Below are 26,675 nucleotides of genomic sequence, written 5' to 3'. Positions count from 1 at the left end.
TTGACACATCTCCAGAGAATAGTTTCAACAAATGAAGCTTATCAATGCCATCTTCACAAGATATTCCACATGTGTTATCCTCAGATCTTGATCTAGATCTGTAAATTTGATGTTCATGGCATGAAATAGAAGGGACTGCAATATTTAATGCAGATATATATTAAATATATAATATTCGATATATTCGATATATTAATAAGGTTGGTGTTATATAATCCAGTCAATTAGTATTTAAATCTCTATATCTGCAAACTGACACTTTGCATGAAAGATCCCAGCTTTGATGTCTCTAAATGTTGCTCACAGAATTTGAATCTGAATTTAAACAGGCTTGCCATTATTTCTGCATAACTCAGGTGAGCTACAGAACCTTATTTATGTTTAGTCTGGACACTTTCTGTATTAGTGCATTGTTGTCATTTTAGCATGTGTTGCCTGGAGTTCTGGAGCAAATAGTCAACTGCCGTGATCCTATTGCTCAGGAGTACCTAATGGAGTGCATCATTCAGGTAAATCAACAGGATCATATCAAACCTGTTTTTCTTTGGCTGAATAGTAAATTACTTTGTTGTAAGGGACAACTGAAGCATAAGTCAGCAATGTGAATGGTGGCTGCTTGGTGTGTTTGCCCCAATCTCACAACCCTCATGTAACAATACTGACAACCTGCACAGTCATTGAATATCATTTCAATATGTCATATTTAGAATTACATCCTTTTGATTTTCACAGAAATCAGATCACATGTCAACAGGAAAAGTTAACTTTGTAAAGAAAAAGCAAACAGCATTTTCAGTCGAGCTTCTGTGACTCCATACTATAATCATCATATTACAGTCTTGGTGATATTGTTTGCTGATTTGTTTTTTTTAGTTCCAAGGTAGGGCTACACACAATATTTTCACGACACATTTTAGGCTAGCGGTCATCCACTCTAAGGGGGATATGGATCTGATAAGAGTAACCTCTGTATAAGGTAAAAAGGTTAAAGGTTACCATAGGCCATGTTTTGAAACAACGTTGAAGCTGAAAAACATTTCATTTCAGTCAAACTGTGTTATCAGTGGTTTGGAGAAAAAAACTACTTCTACTGGCCTAATTGAAGACATGGCAAGATGGCTCCCACATTAAAAACTACACAAACTTGTTATGGAAAATATGTCATCCCAAAGACGTACATACACCTATATACGTCTTTGGTCATCCGAACTCTGGTTGTGATTTCCCATTTTCAAGACTGCACTGGTGCAGGTTAGAATTGTCTTGTGCAGCCTAAGTTATAAGCAGTATGAAGTGAGTGCAGTTGGTAAAATACACCCAAAACAGGCTAATAAATATCACCTGCTTCAAATTGATACCATGTTTACAAGATCTAAAATGGACATCCTGTTTATGTCCACTACAGATCACCAATCTTCGGTATATGCACCTTAGTCAATCAAATCTCACTTTGACATTAATTTGCATCATCATTAAATCCCGTCAGAAAAAACAAAAATGATGACCAATCAAATCACTCAGTTCACTCTTGAGGCTCATAAAAGGAAGCCAAATATACGGTGGATGGGTTTCCAAGGGCCACAGAACAAAATGGCGGTCTGCATGTGATGACAGTTTACACCCTCTTGGTGATTTTGTGATAGTTTTGACAGGGGATGATACAATTGGAGATCTTAATCAGAATGTCGACTGTCTTCCCTTTTCTATTAAAAAAACGAAAAATCAGATATAGTGGGAGGAGCTGTTGGTATTAAACACTGCTTTAAACACAGATATTTACTGTCATGAATAACTATTCTGAGATATTTTGAGTTCTTTTTATTAGCTGTCATTTCTGTCCTCTGGACGTCTTGTGATAAAACCACACAGATACTCAATCATGGAGCAACAACCTTATATGTGAAAGTAAGGATGTGACAGATGATGCAGGACTAGTGAAGTGGGCTGCTTGATGAGCTAATCCATGATGCAGGTTAACCAATTGCCTTGATACCAACAACAACATGTGGATGATTTGTCAACTATCGATTTGTCCAACATGCATGTCCGTACTACTTGCAGGTGTTCCCTGATGAGTTCCACCTACAAACTCTGAATCACTTCTTGAGAGCATGTGCTGACCTACATAACAGTGTCAACGTCAAGAATATCATCATAGCTCTGATCGACAGGTAAAAACACATTTTTGTTAATAAAACCGTTTCAATCAGATTGGTTAATAGATATTGAATAAAAGCCTGGAATTCATCTTATGCTCTGTTTATACGGCGAAAAATTGCATATATGCAAATTTGCACACATATCCAAATTTACGCACGTGAGCAAAAGTGCATTCATACGAAGTATAAGTCCCATAAGTAAATGTGGAGTAAATTGTCAAAACCACCCATTTCTGTCATAACCATGGAAAAGATCAGACTGGAATATTTCCGCAAGCGCAGAAAATTTCCCTATTTCCTGAGTGTAGCTCTAGCTCTGGGTTGTTCACATGTTAGAGTAATAAGAAGAAAACCCCGGTCAAAGGAGTGGTATGACAAGGTTGTTCTGCAGCACTTTGAAGAGACAGACTGGCTAGAAAACTTCAGAATGAGGAAGGAAACATTGGATTTCATTTGCAGAAGACTTGAAGATGAACTCTCTGCTTCCCAAGACACCGTTGAAGAACCATTGGGTGTCCAAAAGAAGGTAGCAGTTGCAATTTACTGGCTTGCATCATTGTCAGAGTACAGGACAGTCGACAATCTCTTTGGTGTTGGGAAGGCTACTATGTGTGTTTGTGTCAATCAGGTGTGTTAGGTAATTTTGAAAGTCCTATTGGATGAGTATGTCAAATTCCCTGAGGGGGAAGCCCTAAAGGATGTGATAAAAGGATATGAGGAAAGATGGGTTTTTTTCTAACTGTGCAGGGTCCATTGATGGTAGTCACATTCCCATCATCACCCCCAAACAGTCACATGGCGATTACTTGGAACAGGAAATATTTTTATTCACTGATCCAACAGGGAGTTTGTGACCATCGATACATGTTTAGAGACATTAACATTGGGTGGCCAGGTCGGGTCCACCATGCCCGCATGTTAGCCAATTCAGATATTTACATTCAAGGTGATAAAGGCATTCTTTTCCCCACATGGAACAAGAAGGTTGGTGATTCCAATATGCCAGTGGTACTACTTGGTGATGCAGCCTACCCATTAAAGACTTGGCTTTTAAGGCCTTTCTCCAACAGAGCCAATCTAACTCCTGCTCAAGCCACATTCAACTATCGCCTCAGCAGGGCAAGGATGATGATAGAGAATGCCTTCGGTCGTTTGAAGGGACGCTGGAGATGCTTACAAAAGTGATTGGACATCGATGTGGAGTTTGCTTGCACAGTGATTGGCTGTTGCATTGTCTTGCATAACATCTGTGAGAGTGTCAATGAAACCTTCAGGGATGAGTGGAATGAAGACACAGATGATGATGCAGATGAACAAGTTGGCGTACAGGATGGAGGTGACGAACCTGTCCGTTGTGCAAAGACCCTGAGGGATGATATTGCACAGGCTTTCTGGTTAACATTGTTTTACGACACCATATATGCAAGTGCATATTCGAGAATGACAGAGAGTTACAAGTTTTCAACTTTTTTTGCTTTCATGTGATTTTTACATGATCATCTCGCACAGCCTTGTGCAAGTAAAGAAACCGTAATAAACTTAAAGTTTCAAAAGTGTTTGCTTGAGTGAATTATTACTCTTGACTTCGAACATGAAGTGTAAATCACCAAATATGAAACGTTTTCACAAATTAAAATAAAGTTCGTTTCCGCATAACTTGCAGGTTTTTTTACTTTTCTGTATGTAAATGCAAGTTTTGTCCTTAATTCCTCACAGATTGAAAAATGTTCTTGCTTATCCGTGTCTGAAGATGACCATGAAGGGTTAGTGCCAGACGACTGACCATGACTTGAATACGAGAGTGAGGAAGGACCTTGACCTATGTAAACTTGACCTTCACCAGAATGCATAGGACTCATGCTCACAGGGAATGATGGCTTTGAATGTGGTTGCCCTGCCTGTTGTTGGCCGATTGCTCCCATAATCATCTTCATCATGTTGAGTTGATGTTCACGTTCCTCCCTCTTCTGTCTTTCCTCTGATTCTATTTTCGCCTTTTCCAAGTCAAGATTTTGTTTCTCCAAGTCCCTGCTTTCTCATTGGCTGCACCAAATCCATCCATGACTGACTTCAGTGCCACTTCCAACCTTGTCTTTCACATCCTTTTCTTTTCGCTCTTCGCTTTGTCAGCAGATTCTTCTTTCTTCCTTTTTTCTACCAATCCTTCATCCTTTTTGTCTTTTGTGTCTGACGACTCCTTCTCCTTTCTGTGATCATCTTCTCTCTCAAGAGGTGTAATGTCACTGAGATCATCGTTGACAGACTGTGGAATGTCCCCATAATCATTATCATCATAATCACTTTCATCAGCTTCTTCGAGTCCAGCTTTCTTCCCTAAAGTATTGATCACTTTCAGCGGCAATGATGCTGGTCTGTTTCCGAGAATGACATCCAGTTCTTCGAAGAATTTGCAGGTTTTCCTTCCCTTACGACTCTTTTTCATGCTTGTTTTACATTCTCTGTTCGAACTTTTAAGAGTATGAATGCATACTTTACATTGATCTCGTGTTTTCTCGAAACCCTTCTCAGCCATTTCGCTTGCAACCGTTTTATAAATAGACCCATTATTTGTTTTGGGGTTTTCAAGTTGTTCTTCAATACAATTCTCTTCTCATATTCCTAAAAGACATCTCGTTTCATCGTCGCTCCATGCAGACCCACTTTTATGGCCCTCATTTGCTCTTTTTCTGCTAGCCATTTTTGCTGGTCTGGTCTGTTTGAAGTCTGGACATCAACTGGTATAATTTGACCAATGAGGATTAAGTGTTGCCAATAACACGCACTTAAAATAGATATTATGCAATAAGTTGGGAAATATACTTACTGTATATAAATTTGCTATGCGTCCATACGACCAAATTTGCTCACGGTAGCAAAAAATACACATCTAAACTGCATATACTCACAGGTTGTAGCAAATTTGCACCTAGTCCCAACTAGGTGTAAATTTACTCATATGAGTAAATGCGTCCATACGGTCAAATTTGCTCACATGCAAAAAATACACATGTGTGCAAATGTCGCCGTATAAACAGGGCTTTAGTAGAACACTCAAGTTGTAGTAGTACACTTAGGTAGTAGTAGTAGTAGTAGTAGTAGTAGTAGTAGTAGCAGTACCACCCATGAAGATTCGGGTTAGAATAGGTCTTCAGCAACCCGGCAAGCTTGAGGCTTGCTGACTCGGTTGATGCAGACTCATTCATTTATAGACTGCCATCATAGTGCGGCATGAAACAAGAAGCAAACAAACAAACATGTATACTGTTAACCTCTGAACACATCCCCCCAGAAACGTACACTGTAACCTTTCAACACAACGGGTGGTTGGGTAGCGTAGTGGTTAGAGCATCTGCTCGTCATGCAGAAGACTCGGGTTTGGATGTGTGAAGCCTATTTCTGGTGTCCCTTGTCGTTATATTGCTGGAATATTGCTAAAAGCGGTGTAAAACCATACTCACTCACACACTCACTCACTCACTCACTCTCAACACATCCTCCCAGAAACATGTATCCTGTAACCTCTCTACACATCCCTACAGAAACATGTATACTGTAACCTCAACACCCCCACCCCCCGAAACATGTATACTGTAACCTCAACACATCCCCCCCTCCAGAAACATGTATACTGTAACCTCTCTATACACACACCCCAGAAACATGTATACTGTAACCTGAACAGACCCCAACCCCCCAGAAACATGTATACTGTGACCTCTCAACATATCCCCTAGAAACATTTATCCTGTAACCTTTCTACACATCCCCCAGAAACATGTATCCTGTAATCTCTCTACACATCCCCCAGAAACATGTATCCTGTAATCTCTCTACACATCCTCCAGAAACATGTATCCTGTAATCTCTCTACACATCCCCCAGAAACATGTATACTGTAAGCTCTCAGCACATCCCCCAGAAACATGTGTACTGTGACCTCTCAACATATCCCCCAGAAACATGTATCCTGTAACCTTACTACACATCCCCCAGAAACATGTATCCTGTAATCTCTCTACACATCCCCCAGAAACATGTATCCTGTAATCTCTCTACACATCCCCCAGAAACATGTATACTGTGACCTCTCTACACATCCCCCAGAAACATGTATCCTGTAACCTTTCTACACATCCCCCAGAAACATGTATCCTGTAACCTTTCTACACATCCTCCCAGAAACATGTATACTGTAACCTCAACACATCCCCCAGAAACATGTATCCTGTAACCTTTCTACACATCCTCCCAGAAACATGTATCCTGTAATCTCTCTACACATCCCCCAGAAACATGTATACTGTAACCCCTCAACACATCCCTACAGAAACATGTATACTGTAACCTCTCCACACATCCCCCAGAAACATGTATCCTGTAACCTTTCTACACATCCCCCAGAAACATGTATCCTGTAACCTTTCTACACATCCTCCCAGAAACATGTATACTGTAACCTCAACACATCCCCCAGAAACATGTATCCTGTAACCTTTCTACACATCCTCCCAGAAACATGTATCCTGTAATCTCTCTACACATCCCCCAGAAACATGTATACTGTGACCTCTCTACACATCCCCCAGAAACATGTATCCTGTAACCTTTCTACACATCCCCCAGAAACATGTATCCTGTAACCTTTCTACACATCCTCCCAGAAACATGTATACTGTAACCTCAACACATCCCCCAGAAACATGTATCCTGTAACCTTTCTACACATCCTCCCAGAAACATGTATCCTGTAATCTCTCTACACATCCCCCAGAAACATGTATACTGTAACCCCTCAACACATCCCTACAGAAACATGTATACTGTAACCTCTCCACACATCCCCCAGAAACATGTATCCTGTAATCTCTCTACACATCCCCCAGAAACATGTATACTGTGACCTCTCTACACATCCCCCAGAAACATGTATCCTGTAACCTTTCTACACATCCTCCCAGAAACATGTATCCTGTAATCTCTCTACACATCCCCCAGAAACATGTATACTGTAACCCCTCAACACATCCCTACAGAAACATGTATCCTGTAACCTCTCCACACATCCCCCAGAAACATGTATACTGTAACCTCTCCACACATATCTCCCCCCCCCCCCCCTGAAACATGTATCCTGTAACCTCTTTACACATCCTCCCAGAAACATGTATACTGTAACCTCTCTACACATCCTCCCAGAAACATGTATACTGTAACCTCAACCTCAACTCGTACCTCCAGAATAGGTCTTCAAACCCATGCCTGTCGTCGTAAGAGGCGACTAACAGGATCGGGGGGTCAGCCTCACTGGCTTGGTTGATGCGTTGCATCGTATCCCAGTTATATAGATCAATGTTCAAGATATCAGTCACTGGGTTGTCTGGTCTAGACTCGATCTTTACAGACCACTGTCGTATAGCTGGAATCTTGCTGAGTGAGGCATTAAACAACAAACAAACATAAAAGTACCAGTACACTCAAGTAGGTTTAGTAACTGCCACATGAAATCAGTCAGAAAAAGCCAATGTTCTTGAATTGTTTGCTTCAGACTTGCTGCATTTGCACAGAATGAGGAAGGAAGTGGAATACCAGCCGACATCCAGTTGTTTGATATCTTTTCCCAACAGATTGCACAGGTGATTCAGGTATGTACCGACTCCAGTCAACCCCGGGAAGTGTCATGAGAGATGCTGGGATACCATTTCGTTTCCGGAGCAGGCTTAGATACCATTTCATTCCAGAGCATAACTCAAAAACTGTTTAATATTAATTATGAAACTTTGCATCTATATATCAAACACATGCTGAACTGGTGCCTTTTGATGTTTTGCTTTTTCTAAAACAATGTTTTTTGTGGCAACAAACTGGACGTAGACTCAAATATGTGTAACATTCGTTCCCTGAGCATATCTCGGAAATGGTGTGATATATAATTATGAAACTTTGCATATGTATCAAACACATGCTGAACTGGTGCCTCTTGCTGCTTCCATAGTGACAATTTAGAGTAAACCCAAATATGGGTTGCTTTCATTACCAGAGCGTAACCAGATGGGTTGTAGTGTTCATTTCTGAATCATGTATCCATTATGTTTTAAATATATTTTCCATGAAATTTTGTACAGTACTGAAATTGTCATGCTGTTTTAGATTTTCTGCAAAATAGGTCTAAGATAATTACCTGATTGAGATATATAGCACTTGATAAACTTGAACGAGATTTATAGTGAATTATTGTAAAAAAAACACAAACCACAATTTACAACTGGCACCTGAACCAACCTACTTCCTCACAGTTGGTTTAATCATCTTTTTAGTCCTTGCAAATAGGCCATTTACCAAAAGTTCCAATGAACATAGTTCACAGGGGCAATTGCCTTGCACACAACCGGACATGTCATCTTGGCTGGGGATGGGAGTCTTTCATGCTTGTTTCACATGTAGATTGCATTTTAGGTCTGTTTGCACTGGACTAATTTTCTTCCAGAATCGCCCTGAAATGCCGCCTGAGGACATAGTAGCTTTGCAAGTTGCACTGATCAACTTGGCACTGAAATGCTACCCAGACAAGGTAGACTATGTAGACAAGGTGCTGGAGACAACAGAAGAGATCTTCCACAGGCTCAACTTGGACCAGTGAGTCATATTCATTCCATATGTTCAGATGGATCTAGTCTTTTATAGGCATTCAGAAGTTGGAAGAACTTTTAAGAGTTACAGTATACAAGTTTCTGGGGGATGTTAGGAGAGGTTACAATATACATGTTTTTGGGGGGATGTGTTGAGAGGTTACAGTATGCATGTTTCTGGGTGTGTATGTGTTGAAAGGTTACAGTATGCATGTTTCTGGGTGTGAATGTGTTGAGAGGTTTCAGTATGCATGTTTCTGGGTGTGTATGTGTTGATAGGTTACAGTATGCATGTTTCTGGGTGTGTATGTGTTGAGAGGCTACAGTATGCATGTTTCTGGGTGTGTATGTGTTGAGAGGTTACAGTATGCATGTTTCTGGGTGAGTATGTGTTGAGAGGTTACAGTATGCATGTTTCTGGGTGTGTATGTGTTGAGGGGCTACAGTATGCATGTTTCTGGGTGTGTATGTGTTGAGAGGTTACAGTATGCATGTTTCTGGGTGTGTATGTGTTGAGAGGTTACAGTATGCATGTTTCTGGGGGATGTGTTGAGAGGTTACAGTATACATGTTTCTGGAGGGATGTGTTGAGAGGTTACAGTATACATGTTTCTGGGGGATGTGTGGAGAGGTTACAGTATACATGTTTCTAGGGGATGTGTTGGAGTTACAGTATGCATGTTTCTCGAGTATGTGTGGAGAGGTTACAGTATACATGTTTCTGGGGGATGTGTTGAGAGGTTACAGTTTACATGTTTCTGGGGGGATGTGTGGAGAGGTTACAGTATACATGTTTCTGGGGGATGTGTTGAGAGGTTACAGTATACATGTTTCTGGGGGATGTGTGGAGAGGTTACAGTATACATGTTTCTGGTGGGATGTGTGGAGAGGTGACAGTATACATGTTTCTGGGGGATGTGTGGAGAGGTGACAGTATACATGTTTCTCGAGGATGTGTGGAGAGGTTACAGTATACATGTTTCTCGAGGATGTGTGGAGAGGTTACAGTGTACATGTTTCTGGAGGGATGTGTTGAGTGGTTTTGACTATTTAGGAACAGGTGATGAGGTTTTCAGTTAGCGACATCTGCAGATGACCTCAAGATTGTGCATGTTGTAGTCTGGAGCATGGAACCCCAGTGTCAAAAGAGCTGATGAGACTAATGAAGATTCCAGTGGACCAATACAACAACCTGCTCACAGTGCTAGAGCTTCAACACTATGGACCCATGTTTGAGTACTTTGACTACAAAGGTCGAAAGATAATGAGCTGCTACATTATCAACAATGCCCTGGAAAATGATATTAAAATACCACTGCAGGAAAATGTGAGTGCAAAATGTTTTGTCTCTAGATATCAAGAAAAATGCATAAATTGTGCATCAGAAAGAACTTGTTCTACTTGTTCTACTTGTGTGGGGTGCTTTTCATATCAACATCTTAACAAGTTGGAGAGAACTGATGGTTTTTGAGTATTTTTGTGACAGACAAGTTGCCTTTACTGCTCACTTGATTAAGTGTGATTATGTCATGACCTGCCGTCTGTGTCACCTATGTCAAAAAACATCTTCTCCATTGTAACTAGAGAACCAACCAACTTGTAAACATGTAAATATCAGAAAAATATCTAGTTGAATTAGTTGAATAAATAATTCCTTTGAATACATAACCTCCATTACATCAGAGCCATAAATCCAGCAGTTTGGTTGTCCTCACTATAAAATCTTAGATTTTCAACAGATTCCCCTCTTCACTGGCAGCTATGTAATAGTCCTAAGGGAGATAGTATTCATATACCAACAGCATCTGCTCATGGGCAAAGGCAGGAAGACTTCACTTCTTTCCTGTGTGTGCTAAATTAAACAAGGAAAACAATTCCCAGTGTATTTACCTCACAAATGGTTTGATCTGTCAAGTTGTAAGTTTTTCAACAGTTAATTCATTTTAATTACTAGTTATTAATCTGCTTACGAGAGAATTTTCACATTGATTAGTACATTGTTTGATGAAGGTGATGAGAAGTGGATTCTCCATTACTCTCTCCGGATTGCAGCACCAGAGTGGCTGAACAGCAAGCGCCAGGCTTCCTGTCCCCTTCAATATGGAGCAGTTCATTCATACAAAGATGAAGTCGACTCAATCTGCAATCACCAATAATAACCATAAATAACATTTTATACCTTAAGTTTATAATGATCATGAGTGAAAGAAAAGGGACAGATCTCAAAATCTCCCAACTGCTGTTTTTGTCATCAGAATTTACATCTTTCAGAATATCAGCTAAAATACATACTTCTTCATCTTGTGCTTCTGAGGACAGAGCAGAATCAGCACAGGCTACTTCTTGTAACGGTAGTGGAGATTTACCCAGATGTTTCCGTCTTTACAACCTTAGAGACACTGTTAGAGCAAGCTTTCTGCTACTTTTTCTCGTTATTCGGCATGTAGCTCATGCAGCTCGAGTTGGAGGGAGTCATTGTTTTACATATAGGAGGATACATCACAACTGTATGCAGAGCTGGACACTTTACCTGTTTATAAATTTAGCGTGTAGTTCTCTTACGCAGAGATTATTGTGGAGTTACATAGTCTTATGCAGGGCCAACATCCAAAGGATACTAGTAAACAAACCCCACTCAGTAGAACGTTTGCAACCGACAGAACCTACACCTCTGTCAGAAGTTTTCCATACCCTTCCTTGTCCGTCCTTTGCAAGTAAGATTCTCATGAGTTAGTAGAGAACCATTCAACCAAGATAAACATTTCAATCAGGTTCAGGGAGATGGATTTAGTTAACATGCACATGAGGAATATTACGGACAGTGCCTGGCTGCATGAGGTTGTAAAAAGAGGCTACAAGTTCCATTTCCTACAATATCCAATCCTTGTGATCCATCTCGTAGGACACACTGATTCCATCTGGCAGGAGCCAAGCTAGCTGCCTCACACTTGACCAAACAGAACCCTTCAGACAAGGAAACCATCAGCACTTTAAAAGAGTCAGACACCACAAGGGATTCTACTCACCAGTCTTCCTATTTCCAAAGAAAACTACATCAGACATGTACTCAACAAGGATTATCTAGTACAGCCTCCTGAGTTCCATATGCTGATCAAGAAGCTTAGGAGCTCCCTCACCTGAGGAGATTGGATGATAAATCTAAACTTAAATGACGCTTATCTTCAAGTCACCATTCATTCAAGTTGTCAACCTTATCAGAGGTTTCAGTACAACTTTCTACCATTCAGCATATAGATTGCTCCGTAGCTATTGACCCAGATCACGGCTACATTGACAGATCAGGACAAGTCTCAAAGCAAAGCAAAGCAAGCAAAATGAGTCTTCCTCATTCCTCACTCAACTACACCCATATATGGGATTCCTGGTTCATCCCGACAAGTCAAGAGAGTGCCTTCTCAAGACATAAGATTTCAACTTGTCAAGGTAAACCCAAGCACACATGACTAGCCCATCAGGTTGTACCGTTGACGGATGTCATGTCTAGGTACACTTACATCTCTCCAAGATGTTACCTACACTGGGAAGCTGCAGTTATCTTACAAGCCTGGATGAACACAACCAGAGAGCTGGACCTAGACCTTACTCAACCTCCACCACCTCCACCACCTCAACGCCCAACAACATCACTTATACACAGATGCTTCAGGTAAGGAATGGGGAGCTCACTTGGATGACGTTGTAGTTCAAGGGAAATGGCCAGGAAGATGCATAACTGTCTGGAGGTGAGAGTTATATTCCAAGCTGTCAAAGCATGGCAGGTTCAGCTAAATCACTTGTCAGTATTGATCGCGACAGACAATACAGTGGTAGCAGAAATACAGCATCAGTGGGGCACGATGTCCTCCTCTCCAACCTTCACTTTAACCTTCACTTTAACCTTCACTCTAACCTTCACTTTGAATCAAATTCAAAATACATCGGGCAGACAGATACACTTCACAGTTTTGAATAATGTGGGAAATTCCCAGTTCTGTGATATCAACCACTTGCAATTTAGGCAAAGCAAAAATACTGAAAATGATCTAAAAAAATTAGGTAAATCGTAAATGTCGCCATTTTTTACACATTACTAAATATTTACTCACAATGTTATTTACAGCATGTTTTGATAACTTTAATTTCTTATATTTACTCAGAGAAATATTTTCAAAAAATAGCATATTAGTGATCATGGCTATCTGTCTTTTGTCAAATCGCCAATGATCATTCCAAAACATCGCCAAAAACCCTAGAATTGTTTGGAATATTTTGGAAAATACACAAACACAAATGCCAAAGTGAACTTGCCGCCATATTGGATAGTGTGTACAAAATCACGTTTCACGTATACCGATTATGAGACTTCTGTAACATCAAGTATATTTCAAACTGAGCTGTGATACATACATACTCATATTCCTCATACATTTTAGAATCAAATGACAAATGGTCTTTGTCGCCAAATGATGTATAATGGATTCAGGAAATGTAAGACAAGGGTTTTAATTCACACAGAGCACATGGCATACATGCAGGCAGACATATTGGAACTCAATTTAATTTTTCTTACTCCCTAACTGAAGAGTACATTTTATAACATAAGCTGTCCAGAGTTATCTCCCGTAGACAACTACATTGAGTGTACATAATGCCATAACATATTTTCCACTTTAGAATGAAAGGCTTACTTACACATTGAACTAAAACAGCACAAACTTTTAAACAGCCTACATCTTATGGAGACATGCAAGTATAACTATCAATGAAAATATTCTGAACTACATAACTGTACTAGCAGTGCATTTCTAGGAAGTTGCTTAAACTGGTGTTTAGAGTCCATGATAGATTCTACTCTAGTAATACTGTAATACTGTAATGTAGTGATACTCTAAAATATCTGAATGACTCCTTCAGCTGAACTGTAACACATGTTGAAAGATATCTCAAAACTGCAACTTACTTGAAACTGATCACTCAAAGTTCAATTCAGCATAAACAAGTTAACACACAATAACCTTCATGGGAACAGTTCCTATCAGTTCATGACAAAGTCTATGGTCCATCCCGGAGAATTTCTTTCTCTTGTCAAACATCTTGGTTCCTGATTTGGTGTTTTATCACTGTTAATGTCTGGAGCTTCACCCTGATGATTCTCTGTACCAGATGGTATCTCTGGTGCCTGAGCTCATGACTTTACACTTGACAGACGTGATGCATTCCACACCTGACTTCCATGTTCACTCTGAGTGATGAATGTGGCAGGTCCTTTCTGCCCAGTAATTACTGTTGGACCTGAATATCTGCTTTCCCCTTTTGGAACATGACCAGGTTTCTTTATCCTTACTTCATCACCAACTGAGAAATCTGGATTTTTTGCGCCTCTCAAGTTATCTGCTCGCTCCTTGTACTTCAGCTGCTTTTCTGTGACTCGCATTCTGACGTAACTTTTGTTAGGAGCATTAGGGACACCTGCAATGTCAAGACCTGTTCTCATCTTCCGACCATGTGGCAGGAATTATGGGGATTCTTCAGTAGTTGCATGAGGAGTAGTGCGGTAAATGCAGAGAAATTCTTTCACTACAAAGTTGAGTGGTTTACTCTGGATTTTATCAAGTTGTATGCAGCTTTTCAGATTCCTGTTGAAACGCTCAACAAGCCCATTTGCTTGTGGGTAGTACAGAGCAGATTTAATGTGCTTGGTATTTCTGTCCTTCAGAAATTGTTCAAACGGAGTGGAGACAAATTGTGAGCTATTGTCTGACACAATTTCTAGAGGGTATCCTTCCCGACTGAAGACTGTTAGTTAGAATTTGATGACAGTTTCTGTTGTAACACTTGCCGAGAATCCTACTTCTGGCCACTTACTGAAATAGTCAACCAACGTAATAGCAAAACGACAGTCAGCAGGGGCTTTCAATTGGTCCCACTATGTCGATAGACAGCTTTTCCCACGGGCCTTCAGGCCATGCTGTTGGAGTCACAGTAGAGCTTGCATAGTGTTGCTTTGGTGCGTACAATGCCTTGGTGTGCTTCATGACCCAAGGAACTGACTGTGCTAGTGAGCGCATCTGGAATTACTACTTGTTCTCCTCTGAAGACCAAGCCGTTGCACCATGAAAGTTCATCTCGGACTTGAAAGAATGGTTTCATTTGTTCATCAAGTTTGTCTTTTCTGGGCCACTCAGACTGCAGACATTGGGATATCAGAATCAAGATTGGATCTTGAATTGTTGCTTGCTTTAATTCACTTGCTGTGATTGAAGGAACTCCATCGGACATAATCATATTGATTATATCCTCCTCAACTGGATCTTCAGTAATTTCTTCATGCACTGGAAGACGTGACAAGGCGTCTGCAACATAGTTTTCTTTGCCTGGCCGAAAGACAATTGTATAGTCATAGTTCAAAAGTCATGCATTCCATCTTGCAATGTGCATATGCTGATGTCTAGTCCCTGTAGGCAGGAGTGTAGTCAGTGCTTGATGATCTGTGATCAACTGGAACTTTCGTCTACACAGGTAAGTGTGCCACTTTTCACATGCCCATAAACAGTCTAAAGCTTCTTTCTCTCCATATCCTAAGGCATCTGTTGCAACAAATGTATCCTGGTCTGGATCAAAGAGAGCTAAGGCAGTACTGGACTGGATAAATGCCTTCACTTTCTCAAAACTAGCTTGAGCTTCTGGAGACCACACAAACTTAGCATCCCCTCTGATCAATCTCCTCATCGGTTCAACTTGAGTGGAAAAGGATGGAACGAACTTGGAGTAATATGATGCCAGGCCAAGGAATGATCTTAGGGTTGCAGCATCGGTAGGTGGTGGAACATCTGTGATAGCCTTCACATGCGACTGGTCTGGTTCTACACCTGATCCCAACTGATCTGAACTTGGATTCTGGACTTTTGGAATTCACACTTGTCCTGGAGATGTTCAAGAACTTTGACAAGATGTTCATCATGCTCTTTCTCAGACTTGCCATGAATAATCTTATCATACATCTGACATTCAACACCTTTCAGTTCCTTGAGAATAATCGACATCATTTTCTGGAATGCTGATGGTGCAGATGCAAGGCCAAAGCATACTCGTTTGAAGCGATAAAGTCCATCATGGGTGATGCATGTTGTCAAATCTCAAGTTTCTTCTGCCAGTTCCACTTGATGGTAAGCAGATTTGATATCCAACTGTGAGCGAGTGGGAATTTGTCCACAACAATAGCCTCATTTGGCTTTCTTAAGTCAACACATACTCATGGCTCTCCCGATTTCTTCCATGCAACAACAACTTGAGAAACCCATTCCGAAGCTTCAACTTTTTCAATAATTCCTTCTTCTTCCATACAAGATAATTCTCTGGATAATTTATCTCTCACTGCAAGCGGCAAGAGGCGTAACTTGTGTTGTACTGGTTTACAATCGGCTTCATTTTCACTTTGTGTACGAATCCCTTGGCCAGAACTCTACCTTCAAATAGTGACTTGTACTCTTGAATAAGGTCAGTACCCTGCTTATTGCCCAGGACAACAGAATCCACTTCATTGCATTTCAGCTATCTGCCAACAATAGAAAGGTCAAGAGAATGTATCAGGTCAAGCCCTAGAATGCACCTTCCTTTTGGCACAATGTAAAAAGTCCCTTTGATATGACTGTCTTTGTACTCAACTGTAACTCTGAAGCAGCCTTTCACATCAATGGGTTTGTGGGAATAGTCAGTCAGCTTGATCTTTGATATCTGTAGAGCCTCTTTAAGGAATTGCTTAGAATATATCTTCTGACAGAATAGATACCGCTGAGCCGTATCTATGAGTAGCTTGACTGGCACACCACTGATTGCGACATTTGCAAAGATTCCTTTTGTGACACTGTTCACTGTTAGAACCTGAACTTCTTCTGGTTCATAACATTCTTCACCTTCTACAACATTGACTGAAGAATATGGAAAGTTTCTAGCTTTCTTGCAAACTTTAGAAAAGCGTCCGATTTTACCACAACTCTTGCACTTTTCTTTCCTTGCAGGACATTTGGAATCATGAGCCAAATGTTTAGTTGAACCACATTATAAACAGCGCTGCTGGCATGATGTCTCTTTATTGTTACCATGGTGACCTGGCATGATGTCTCTTTATTGTTACCATGGTGACCTTGAGCCTTTTGTACCACACCTTTTGGTGATTTGCCCTGTTTATCTACAGGCCCGAATCCATGTTTCTTGACGTATCTGACAGAAAAATCCCTTGGTTGACTCAACTTACTGGTTCCCTGAAGAGCGCCCTCAACAACACGAGAAACCTCTACAATGTGAGATCATTAACAACTTTTCTCTGATTTTTGTAAATTTGTTTTCTCGATCAGCTGATCCCTGATAAAGTGTCTAGATGAAATCAAGCAAAATACATTAGGTGTGAAAACAAACTCTGTGCTCGAAAAACTGTACTTGTTTGAAATGTAAACAAAGCAAAATTCTGATTTTAGACTAGCATTTTCTCCTATTTTGAACTATCCTTTCGTCTGTTCGTTGAAAACATTGGCTCAACAATTTCAAAATGTGCATGGAGAGAGAATCGTAGAAGAATTAGCAAATTAAGAGTAGATACATTGCAATGATTTGATATTTTCAACAGAAGTTGTCCTGTGTGACGCCATGACTGAAGCAAAATCATGCACAACAACAACGGTATTTATCAGAATTTCTGACTATTTCCGTTGGTTTCAATGAAATTTATAACAACAAATAGCAGTACACAGATTGTCAGAATGTTTCTTATTACTTACATGTCACATTTATGTATATACTATCCCTGGATCAACAAAAGTGCCCTTGTAAAATCCTGCGTAGTGTTGACAGCGCCATTTTGTAAAAGTCAGTCACCGGTAGTGATGTCATATGTCAACAATGTTGTACATATTTGGTAATTTCTTTGAGGTGAAGGTCTTTGAATGAAAGCTCACATGATCATTGTATCCTGCTATTTACAGTTTCAATTATGATGTAGATTTTGCATATCTTTTATACATATTTTATCAAACAATTAATTTCACTTTGGATTATTTGTCAATGTTCCATATGAAGTTCATAGTGTTGTATATGATATTTCTATCCTTTAGACAAGTGTTAGAAGATGAAATGTAAATGTAACTGCAACATGTACGTATTTCTGGGGAGTGTAATAATCAATATTGTAAGTTCATATAAACAATGTCCATGAATAGCCGTTTCATTTTATTTTATAACTAACAGTGAATATATTACTTTAACAAAATGGATAATATTTTTTGTTAAAAAATATGCACACATTTTAAGAAGAATTGTCTTGGTCTTGGAATTATTTTTTATGTTGTTTGATATACAGAACAATGATATCAAACAATTTGCTAGGAGCGCGTTAGTCACAAATGATTTACAAATTATTCCTCTCGTTTTGCATTATATAATCAAAGGGTTCATCCTATTTTAAATATTGTTTACTTTATTTCTCCAAGAATTGTAAAAAGTATAAAAATAAAACCCGTGCCATGTACCCCATTGGTGGAACCTTACGATCATCCTAATAATTCTATACCAATTGAGCTTTCTTCACCTCTTTTATTGTATAATTCTGAGACAGGATGAAGAGAAATAATCACATAATAATAAACAAATACATGTCCAATACTGAATATAATTTTGTTTGCTTTGAAATATTCTTTTGAATATATGATTACGCAAAATTGATACCAAACAGGTGCTTGTTTTGTCTAATTGAGATGCATGGTATACTAACTTATTGTTTATATATTCAAGACATTATTGACATGGTAAAAGCAGTCATTTTATGTTGTGTTGAAAAAGCGTCATATTCCGGTTTACACGTCAACATTTTCCATACCATGAACAAAAATTAGGGGAGATTTATATTAATCAAAATGCCAGTGTCGTCTTTCTTCAATGTTGTCAAAGGCACAAAAAAAACAGCCATGACGTCAAAATAGAATGGTGTCATTCTTTTAGAAATTCATTACATTTGATGATAAGGCTAGTGCTCCATTAATAATGGTGCAACATTCGTCAAATTACATTTACACAATCAGGAGAATGTTGGAATCTAAGGAGTAATTAATAGGTTAGATAGGGCCATCCATTTCGCTATTACTTCTTTTTTTATGAAGTATGATTTCACCATTTCTTGTGGGTTTTTTATACCTTAATGTATATAGTTTCAATATCAATATTTGTGTTGGAATAGTTTAATTCCTCATGATTAAAACACAACCCAAATATATTGTCCTTACTCACAGCTAATTCTCACCAAGTGACCTGAGTTGCAATAAACTAGTGCTAAGCATAGCGGAGTTATGCCCCCTTTTCTTTGTATGTGTAACCTCTTAGTCACCTTTTGACATCAAAGAGGAAAATCAGTTTTCGTCATTTACTGCAGGCTATCTTTTGCATTGAATTTGAAGAATATTTATGTCGTTCTGATATTAGGCAGTATTTTGTTCACTCACAGTCACCGTAAAGCTGCTAAAAAAACCAAATTGCTGCACAGTATTTTTTTTTATTGGTGTACGATGAAAAGCAAAAAGATTTCCTGTTTTTAAACACAGAATAATTTCTTGGACAACATTTACCAGTGTCTTTTTTCTACATCTCAGCGTAATCAGTGCCATGTGAGTGCAATTCTCGCACAAGTTTCACTTTTCTGATCTCAGGAAAATGTGAGTCAGAATGAAAACTCGGCATCCAGCTGGTTAAGTAAATCTGTGGCTTATCCTAAGAGGCTGCTATGGGGTGGGGATGCGGGCGTGGGGTGTACCAAAAATTCAAGGTGATTTGTCCCTTGAATACTTGTCTGGTGGGCAGATCATTGATGAATGTCTGCAATCCTAGATCTAGATGATGAAAGGTTGTCAGTCCCGGATGTAACACTGTACAAGCAGCCCTAGATATTGCATCATTTGAGACATTAGTGCCATATACATATATACAAATATACGTAAATATCACCAACAAGATAGCAGAAGTGATGTCATCAATGGAAAGTGACAACCTCTTTGTAAGCGGGCCCCCCATCTGGATTAGCTATGTACTACCTTTATTACATCAGGAATCTGCATTTAGTTGATAAAGGTTATTGGATGAAAGAAGTGACGTTTTCGCACCTAGCACATTCGCAGTTGCATTAGTGAACTAATAGATGTGTTTGGCAGTGAAGAGGTCGTTTGTTAAAAATTATTTTTGATTTTATAGTACAAAGGTAATTATTGTTTGATTTCTAGTGTGATATGGCTGGAATATTGCAAAAAACATACTCACTGTCACGCACTGTTTTTGTATGTGGAAAATTGATATTGAAGTTGAAATAAATACACTAACTGCTGTACCTTCTCTCTCAGGTTGATGCTATTTTGAATATAGTCAACTGTCTGGTCCAAGATCAGCCTGATCAACCAGAAGAGCCAGATGACCCTGAAGACTTTGCTGAAGAACAAGGCCTTATGGGCAGGTTTATTCATTTGCTGGACTCAGAAGATCCAAATCAGCAATTTTTGGTACGTTTTAGAAACCTCTATGTGAGAGTGACTCTGTGATGAAAACCACAACAAAATTGACTGGCGATAAGTTATTATTAAGTAAATGTTACCAAGAAATGGCCAGATGTTGTTGGTGAAGGTGGCACTAAATGTTACTCTTTAAAGAAGGAAATCAGGCAGTATTTTACCATTAAATACATTTTCACCAAGCAGCCCCACTTGTTCAGATTTGAACACTGCCACTGATGCAGTTGGTTTACTCATGTAGAGACTTCATACTTGATGTATATCGAATCTACCCATACTGGATGTACAGTGTTCCCTCGTTATTGCGCCCTTCAATATAGCGCTAACTCGGTTATAGCGCGAGGTAAAGCATGGCAGTTATTAATACTCGATCAATTCTTTTTTTACACTATGAATCATAAATAACTCCTGAAACGTGCAATGTAGATCGTGTTAGGTAGGCAGAGCATGTCTACTGTTTTGTTGGTCATCTACCTCTAAAACGCTGATCATCTGTAACGCTCATCAATTATTTGGACCCTGAAGGTAGCTTTTTAGCGAGGGATCACTGTATATCGAATATACCCATACTTGATGTATATTGAATATACCCATACTTGATGTATATCTAATATACCCATACTTGATGTATATCGAATATACCCATACTTAATGTATATCAGATATTCCCATACCCCATGCTTGATGTATATCGAATATACTCATTCTTAATGTATATCAAATATTCCCATACTTGATGTATATCTAATATACCCATACTTGATGTATATCGAATATACCCATACTTGATGTATATCGAATATACCCATACTTAATGTATATCTGATATACCCATACTTGATGTATATCGAATATACCCATACTTGATGTATATTGAATATACCCATACTTGAGGTATATCTGATCTACCCATACTTGATGTATATCTGATATACCTATTTTTTATGTATATCTGATCTACCCATACTTGATGTATATCTGATATACCTATTTTTGATGTACATCTAATATAACCATTCTTGATGTATATCGAATATACCCATACTTGAGGTATATCTAATATACCCATGTGAAATTTTTCTGATAAATGCTTGGATTGGGTGAGGCTGGCTCAAGGTTACACAGTTGGAACTAGACAGTAAAGCGTGCTTACACTGTGATGTGGGTCTTACTATTAATCATTAAGCAGCCCCCTGTAACATTTCATACCTGATATGCCTCTGATATACCTTGGGCTTTTTTTCTGTTTTATTTTTGTGGGAGGGGTGTATATGTCAATATTACACAATATGAACAAGGTAAGAATTTTCTTTGAGAACTTGAATATGTATGATTTGAATTTGACTTATTAGCCAACACTTTAACACAGGACTACGGATTCTGTCACGAATAATTCTGTTTACCAAGTGATCAGCACTTCATTGTTGACCTTGATGCGCATGAACAGTAGCCATTTTACTCCGAGAAACTCGAAACATGATAAAAATTGTATAAAGTTTCCTCTGGGATTAATTCATTCAGAGGTGAGACAGCTAACCCATACCCTAACTCTCAACTAACCCTAAGGATTTTACAGGGGTGTTTAATCAGAAAGGAGTATGTCATCATAAAGGAGGGCTTGATCAGAAAGGAGATACAAGGGTTAAACATCCTTGTGCTTTAACCATAATAGTTCAGGGCAAAACTGTACATTTGTAAACTTATCCTATCTCACACTTTGCATTTCTCCCTTCTTCTTCGATCATATGTGGGAATGTGCCTGAATCATGTTTCCGGCTTCTGAAAATAAAAAGAGCCACCCACCCTGTTTAAAACATCACAGAATTGTTGTCCTTCGCCAAGTTGTTCGAGCATCCTAAATAATATGTGAAAGAAGGACAATCAACGTCCTGCTTGTAAAGAATGCAGACGTACCTATTCCACGTCGGATCCCCACTCATTATGTTGCAACTGTCCGGGACAGTGCACCCTGGGTTCCCAATACGCGGAATGTCATTCCCTAACTAACTTGGCTTTTAAAGTTTACCTGCAACATTGTCGTCTTTGTATTGCCGATTGCCGTTCCAAAGCAGGGGATTCCAAAGCTAGTACCAGCTCATCACGCCTTAAAGACAATCCTGTCGAACCTGTAATTTCTGTCACAGACGACACCCTCTCAGACAGGTTCCTTACAGACGATTTGTCCACTCGCGACCTGTCTACCACTCCACAAGAAGACATGCAGGTCGATGTGTGCTCGGTCTGTCAGTCCCCGGGGGCTAGAGATATGGCCGTCGATACGACTTCATCTCGGATTGTTTTAGATCGTAACACTTTGGTACATTCACATTCACCCTCCAAGACGACAGTTCGGCACTCCCGCTCCCACGATAAGAGCTCTCGTTCCAAAGATGGGCGTTCCCGCTCCAAGGATCCGTTTTCCCGCTCCCAGGATCGTTGCTCTCGCTCAGAGGATTGGAGATCTCGCTCACAGGATTGATGTTCTCGCTCACAGAATCGAAGATCTCGCTCACAGGATCGGCATTCTCGATCAAGTTACCATGAGTGTCATCATTCCCACTGCAAATTGTCTTCAATTAACCTCCTGTCGGACAGTTCTCTCTATGGCAGAGATCGGTCATAACGTCGTTGACTACCACCATAGTGGCTATCCTCACGGGACCTTGTCGGTGGTTGATACCTACATGACCCGTCACAGAGGATGGGATGCCTCCCCGATCTACCATGACTCTTATTACCAGCGTCCGGATAACCTTACTCACGGTTTCCTGACTACCGCTCTTCTGCCAGCTATGCCGACTTGCCTCACAGTTCGCAGGATCGACGTTCGTCATCGTATGAAGAACATGATCGTCAAAGTCATTCTCAGAGCCATTCTCGTTCAGCGCACAGATCGCCCGATCGTAATTCTTCTAGGTCGGCTCCTCCAGACCCTTGTCCACCTATCCTACCCACGAATTGGGATCAGAGGGATCAACAACAGACTTTGGAACTATCCTTCGACTCTCTTGTGAAAGCAATATCCACTGGACTCAACCTACTGATCCTGTCCTGGTTTCGGTTGCCTTCCGCTTGACCCCTCCCGAATCGGGTGGTTCGACCTCTACTTCGGGCGATCCTGGTATCGAGGCTCAATCAACTGACAGTTCACATCCGTCAGGCGTTCTTGAGATCCCTCGTCAACGCCTTCCTCGGTTTGGACTTTTGAACCAGCGGACCTAAATCGGTCTTGCATTGAATAGCTGATAAATTGCAGTTAAAGTGGAGGACTTTCGGTTCTCCGGATTTGCAGTTCCATCGGCTAGTTCATCCAAGATCAGCTCCCTCCCAGACCAGTCTTACTGGACATTAACTCTAACCTAGATACGGCCTTACTGTACTTTCGTCGATTATATCGTCTCCATATCCCCCGCTTCATCCTTGAAGACACAGGCACTCATGGCATGTCTACTACGGTCGCCACCCAGTTTCTACAGTTTCTACTCTCAGAAGCGCTCAACCTCGTCTTACGTGGTTGAAGATCAGGACCTAACGCACTTGGATACCACAGTCAGCCGTCCAGAAAAGACAATTGGAGGATCAACAGAAGAGGATCACCAATATCCCCAATTTGTTCTTGCCCAGCGCAATTTACGTGAGCTTATTTTTTCCCAGCCTAATCCCTTTCGAGGGCGCGGCAATGGTCGAAGAGGTCAACGGGGCTCGAAGCCCTCCTCGGGTCGATTGGTCTCCTTTACCAGACCCAAGGGCGCTGGCAAAACTTCCCAAGAGGGAAGTTCAGCAGGAACTCCTTTTCAAATCTGGATGACTGGGAACTTCCCCCCTCAGCCGTTCCCGTTAAAACCACACCCGTAGATGGAAGACTAAAGATCTTTGCAAGCAATTGGACCAAGCTCGCAGACCCCTTTGTGACGCAGCTGCGTCAACAAGAGTATGGATTACCGATGATCGCAACGCCACTTACAACGCACATCCCCATCAGAGAACATATCCGGCTAGGCAGCTGCCAACATTGATCGACACTGAAGGTACGTTACTAGCAAAAAACGTCATCGAATGTCACTTCCCGCAACCCACGGGTTTTATTCCCTTATTTCTCTTGTCCCCAAAAAGGACAGTTTAAAACTACGGCTCATTATCAACATGGAGACTTTCAATGCTACGTACCTTGAAAACCCTACCACATTTTCGCATGACGTTGATCGCGCTCCTTCGTACACTCATTCATCCCGGCGATTATATGGTCAGTCATGATCTCCAAGACGCTTATCTGCACATTCCCATCCATTGGGTACACCGTCAAGACCACCATTACCAATGGAAGGTGCTCCCATTTGGAACTTTTCCGCCCCATGGCATTTTTTTCCCTCCTGACCCGACCCATCTCGAAGTTCCTACATCTTCGCCGGATCGTGTTCGATTCTTATCTAGACGACTGCATTCAAGTTCAAGCAGATGCCGATTTCAACTCGCCTTCACAATGCGTCTTCTCAGACAACTCGGCTGGCTAATCAACGAACAAAAGTCGGAACTCATTCCCACCCAATGTCTCCAATTCTTAGGAGCCCTGTTCGGCAAGGTTTGATGTTCGTTCCCCACGACCGCTGATTTAACGTCTCGTACCGTTAGCACTCAAACAGCCGCTTCAACTGCGCCAATGGCAACAACTCCTGGGCCTCCTAACATCGGTGCAGGCGCTCACTGTATGGGGTCGACCTCTTCAATGTTTTTTCACACCCTTTATCAGAATCAATGATTGTCAAACGCTGATCTCTCTACTGCTCAATCTCCACCCTCATTTTCAATGGTGGCTGGTCACGTCGAACGTTTGCGACGGGGTCTCCTTGGCGCCATTCGTCCCGTTCCTCCATCTGTTCGTCAACACTTCAACCGTCGGTTGGGGAGCACATTTTCAAGATCGGCAAGTAGCAGGGCGGTGGTCTGACGTAGAACGTTGCCTTCACATCAACAGCCTGAGTTCAAGGCTGCAATTCTCGCGATTTCGCATTGGTCCAACCGCCTCAGGTCCTGCCTCATGACGCAGCGGTAGTGTGGTCCATCAACGGGATGGGATGCATGAAGTCGATGTCCCTACTCTCACTTGCTCTCAAGTTCTTTCATCTCATCAACTCCCTCAACATACATGTCCGCGCTCGGCACATCCAACGTCATAGCAGACTCTTTGTCCCGACTAGATAGACCATCACCAACTGAGTGGTTTCTTCATCCACAATTGTTCCAATGGATTTGCCAACTTTATCTGGCCCCGACCCGACCCTCGGGCTTGGGAGCACAACGTGTTGGCGATCTCGTGGGAAGGCCTCAATGCCTACGCCTTCCCCCCGACAGGGTTCCTTCCCCAGGTACTACAGAAGGTAGCAGCCACCGATCACCTGTCTCTGATTTCGGTCGCGCCCTATTGGCCAACGTTCAACTGGTTCCACACCTTGCTAAGGCTTGCCGACGCGACGACCTCCTCATTCAGCCGCACTCTCGGTGGCTCCATCAGTCTCTTACAACACTCCTTCTTTACGTTTTGCACATCTGCAGAGGTCCCTCGTAGCAAAAGGTTACTCCGAGCAGGTAGCGAAGACCACCTCTGCTGCCCATCGTACTTCCACCAGGCGCCTTTATGACCCAAGTGGACGGCTTTTGAGACTTACTGTCGCGCTCGTGATATTTCCACTCCCATCAGTGTCTGTCATCAATTGAGGAGGAATTAAACAGATCGTAAAGAAGGCAAAAAGTGGTCTCTGAACGAACAGGTCAGACAATTGCTAATTATCCAGTGCCAAGTGTTCTTGACCAGTGATTGATTCCCAACATGAGTACAATATGTGAAACCCGTTTCTGGTATTGCAGGAATATTGCTAAAAGCAGTGTAAAACCATATTCACTCACTCTTGACCAGTGATAAGGGACCTCTTCAAGGCACATATGCCTGTTCCGAGAGATGGACAGACAGACACCGAGAAAAAAATGCGCACATGCCTGTCAGTGCACGCACAAATGTTCAGAATTGTCACTGTCAAATGTCTTGAATACAGAATTTTGTACTTAATTTAAAACTAACTTCTCGATATTCTCGTAATTAATAACAGAAAAAACCTTGACAATTTAAGAATCCCATATCAAAGAGTGAAAATGATGAGGTCACCTCCGGCCATCTCAGCAACACTGTTTTTAAAAAATAACATTGCTTGTAATAAATGTGAAGGTGATGTGACAGTTGATAATTCGGATATAGTTTTTGCAATCAGGATTGAACTGGTTATTGGTTTTATAATTTTTTGTAATGATTACAAAGTTGTGTCAATATTGATATGCCTCGGATTGGCTGCTGATTGTAA

At 40.8% G+C, this 26,675-nt stretch overlaps 1 protein-coding gene across 4 annotated transcripts in view; it reads left to right on the top strand.

Annotated features, from left to right (window-relative positions):
- LOC139454198 (vacuolar protein sorting-associated protein 35-like) overlaps positions 1-26,675 on the top strand; it is a 108,423-nt gene that overhangs the window by 59,795 nt on the left and 21,953 nt on the right. For all 4 annotated transcript variants that reach the window (XM_071235766.1, XM_071235767.1, XM_071235769.1 and 1 more), the window contains exons 7-12: positions 426-509; positions 2,062-2,171; positions 7,705-7,801; positions 8,644-8,792; positions 9,905-10,112; positions 20,161-20,316. In XM_071235766.1, coding sequence (XP_071091867.1) covers positions 426-509; positions 2,062-2,171; positions 7,705-7,801; positions 8,644-8,792; positions 9,905-10,112; positions 20,161-20,316 — 804 coding nt within the window. The remainder of the gene's footprint in view (positions 1-425; positions 510-2,061; positions 2,172-7,704; positions 7,802-8,643; positions 8,793-9,904; positions 10,113-20,160; positions 20,317-26,675) is intronic.

This window comes from Haliotis cracherodii, unplaced genomic scaffold (genome assembly GCF_022045235.1).
Source record: "Haliotis cracherodii isolate W230 unplaced genomic scaffold, xgHalCrac1.p SCAF_10, whole genome shotgun sequence".
NCBI lineage: Eukaryota > Metazoa > Mollusca > Gastropoda > Lepetellida > Haliotidae > Haliotis > Haliotis cracherodii.
Note: the sequence above shows the minus strand (reverse complement) of the source record. Positions and strands in the feature narration are given on the sequence as shown.